Below are 2743 nucleotides of genomic sequence, written 5' to 3' on the forward strand. Positions count from 1 at the left end.
TGAGAGGGTCACGCGGTGGGAGACATCGGTGGCACAAGGAGGTCACGTCGCATCGTCCACATTGGGGAAGAAGGGTTGGGTCCGGCATCTCTTTCTTTTTCTAGATCTTTTTTTAATGTCTTTTTTAAATCTTTAACAAATTGTTTTTTCCACCTATGGACGGCAGTGATGGATAATTATTTGTCATTTTATTAAGGGAAAGTAACGGTGAACCGAAGTAATCCGTGCTTTATTAGTAGATCGGTATAGATATAGAATAGATTGAGAATTGACAAGAAAATAAAAGAAAAAGAATGCGTAGATGGCTCAGTTCAGCCCACACAATATAAAGAAAAATATGTGCGAACCAACCTGTTGTTGGATGGTTAAAGAAACTGTGGTATCCCCAACCCATCAGGATTCAAATCCTGGTGCTCGTATTTATTCCTAGATTTATTTCAGGATTTTCGGCGATGCGCATTCAGTGGGAGGAGACGTTCCCGTCGACGACGAAGCGTCTACGATGACTTCGTAAATCTCAAGATGATATGCTGGTTCAGTCTTTTGGAGGTGCTCATAGAGATAGGGTGTGCGCGTGTGTGTTCATAGGGATGACTGTATGCACGTGTATATGAGCGCTTGTGTCTGTACTGATGTTAAAAAAATATTATGTGTAGCAGTGCGGCTCGGCACAAGTGGAAATACTTGAGTGTAGAATATATTATTCTACGCTCTTAGTGGAACGATGAGACAGACAGGATGCTCAAATCTGAAATCTCGAAAAGCATCCCGGCCGGTAACACAACAGAGCTACTACAAAAATATCCGTTTCGGAAACAAAAAACGGAGCTACAAAATTGAACGCCGCTACCGCTAGTTGCACCCAGCTGTGTGGTGTGGAACTTTCTCCACGAGGGAACCGCGGATTCACACCTCGAAAACGGGACAGCAGACATGACCAGTCGACCGATCGAGTCAGCTCGCACTGCCACGCAAAAAAGAAAAGCATTCACTGCCACGCATACGTGTACGTTTACGTGTGTAGAAGAAGGAAGAAACCCCTCCCCGAAGAAAGCCTCTGACCGCGTTTCCGCCGGGGCCGCCTACGACCGTGACACGAACCAACAACCAGCCAACCGAGAGAGAGCCCACGAGAAGTGGTCCAGGTCAAAGCGGGCACGAACGCGAGCTGAAAAGTCCTCGCCGGGTGCAGCTCATCGTGCGCTTGCATAGCCCATGCGTATAAGAGCCGGCTCTGCGACGGGATGAGGACGAGGAGGAGAAGAGAACGAGAACAGCAGCGGACGGACACGTGCGATGAGTAGCACCAGAACTTTCTCGCCGGCGGTGGTGGCGGCAGCGCAGCAGCATGTCCGCGCGCCGCGCGGTGGGCTGCCGCGGCCGAGGCGACCCACCAGGCAGGCGGCCGGCTCGCCGGGCCAACGGTCCGCGGGTGGCGGCGGCGACGCCGCGTGGGGGCAAGCGGGGCGCAGCTGGTGGGGCGCTGGAGGTGGATTGCCAGCGGCCGCGTCGTCGAGGCGGCAGCCGTGCAGGGCTGGCGCTGGCCGGGCGCCGGCGGGGAACCGGGAGCTGGTGCGGCGGGCGCTTTCGCCGCCGGCCACGGGCGCGCGCGGCGCGGCGCTGAGGAGGTGGAGCTTCCGGCCCATGCCGAGCCGGCTGCGCAACGGGTCGTGCTTGACCTCGACGGCGGCCCCTGCATCCCCACGGCCATCGTGACTTTTGCTTAGCGTGAGGTCGTCGCAGGCTTACAGCTGGGCTCTGTAACGGGCTTGGTGTAGGCTAGGCACTGTACATTCCCGTGTCTGTTGCGTTTTCTGGTGTTGAGGTTTTATTAATTTTTATAAATCCGGTGTCTTTTTTTCTCTACGCACGAGTGTGCATATCATATTTTATAGAAAGATAGGGGCATAGAACCCAGTCCACCGTTGATGTTAGAGAGAGTGAAACACTACAACATTGACATCACTTACAATCCACAGCTCCATCCTCAATATAAAAAAAAGATCACTCGCTACTCGCCCCACCCTGACAACAACTCAAACAGGCTACCCAATTCGCCCTTCAACAGGTTCGCCTGCTGCCAAGCTCTGCCCTCAATGACGACTCGCGTGACCATCATTTCTAGGGACGGAGAAGCACCATCAAAGATAATCGTATTTCTATGCTTCTAAAGCTCCCATAGCACGAGCGTGAAGAAAGCCTTCAGTTCCTTTGGTTTGCGCACTCCTGTCGTTTTTGCAACGCACCAACCCTTGCGGGTATCTTGGGTCGTAGGTGAACACTCATGTTTGCCTAAGGCCAAACATAGTGTTCTCCACACCGTTCTTGCGAACACACAAGTCAACAGAATGTGATTGATAGTTTCCTTCTCCTGATCGCAGAAAGGTGTAACACCCCGGATATGACTTACCCAATTTGTAATCCAACTCTTGTCGTTTCCGGCCTTAAGTTATTTTATTTTCTCGGGTTCGGGTCTTTGTCTCCGTGTGTTGTTATCATTGTCATGCATCTCATATCATGTCATCATGTGCATTACATTTGCATACGTGTTCATCTCATGCATTCGAACATTTTTCCCGTTGTCCGTTTTGCATTCTGGCGCTTCGTTCTTCTTCGGTGGTCATTTCTACCTTTCTTTCGAGTGTGGGGATTAAACATTTTCGGATTGGACCGAGACTTGCCAAGCGGCCTTGATTTACTACCGGTAGACCGCCTGTCAAGTTTCGTACCATTTGGACTTCGT

General features: G+C 51.5%; 1 protein-coding gene across 1 annotated transcript; it reads left to right on the forward strand.

Annotated features, from left to right (window-relative positions):
• Positions 1-1167: 1167 nt before the first annotated feature.
• On the forward strand, positions 1168-1934 carry LOC119359239. The gene has a single exon (XM_037625528.1). It carries the CDS (start codon positions 1297-1299, stop codon positions 1714-1716), a length of 420 nt encoding a protein of 139 aa, XP_037481425.1. The 5' UTR covers positions 1168-1296; the 3' UTR covers positions 1717-1934.
• Positions 1935-2743: the final 809 nt, after the last annotated feature.

The sequence above is a fragment of the Triticum dicoccoides genome, chromosome 2A (assembly GCF_002162155.2).
Source record: "Triticum dicoccoides isolate Atlit2015 ecotype Zavitan chromosome 2A, WEW_v2.0, whole genome shotgun sequence".
Lineage (NCBI taxonomy): Eukaryota > Viridiplantae > Streptophyta > Magnoliopsida > Poales > Poaceae > Triticum > Triticum dicoccoides.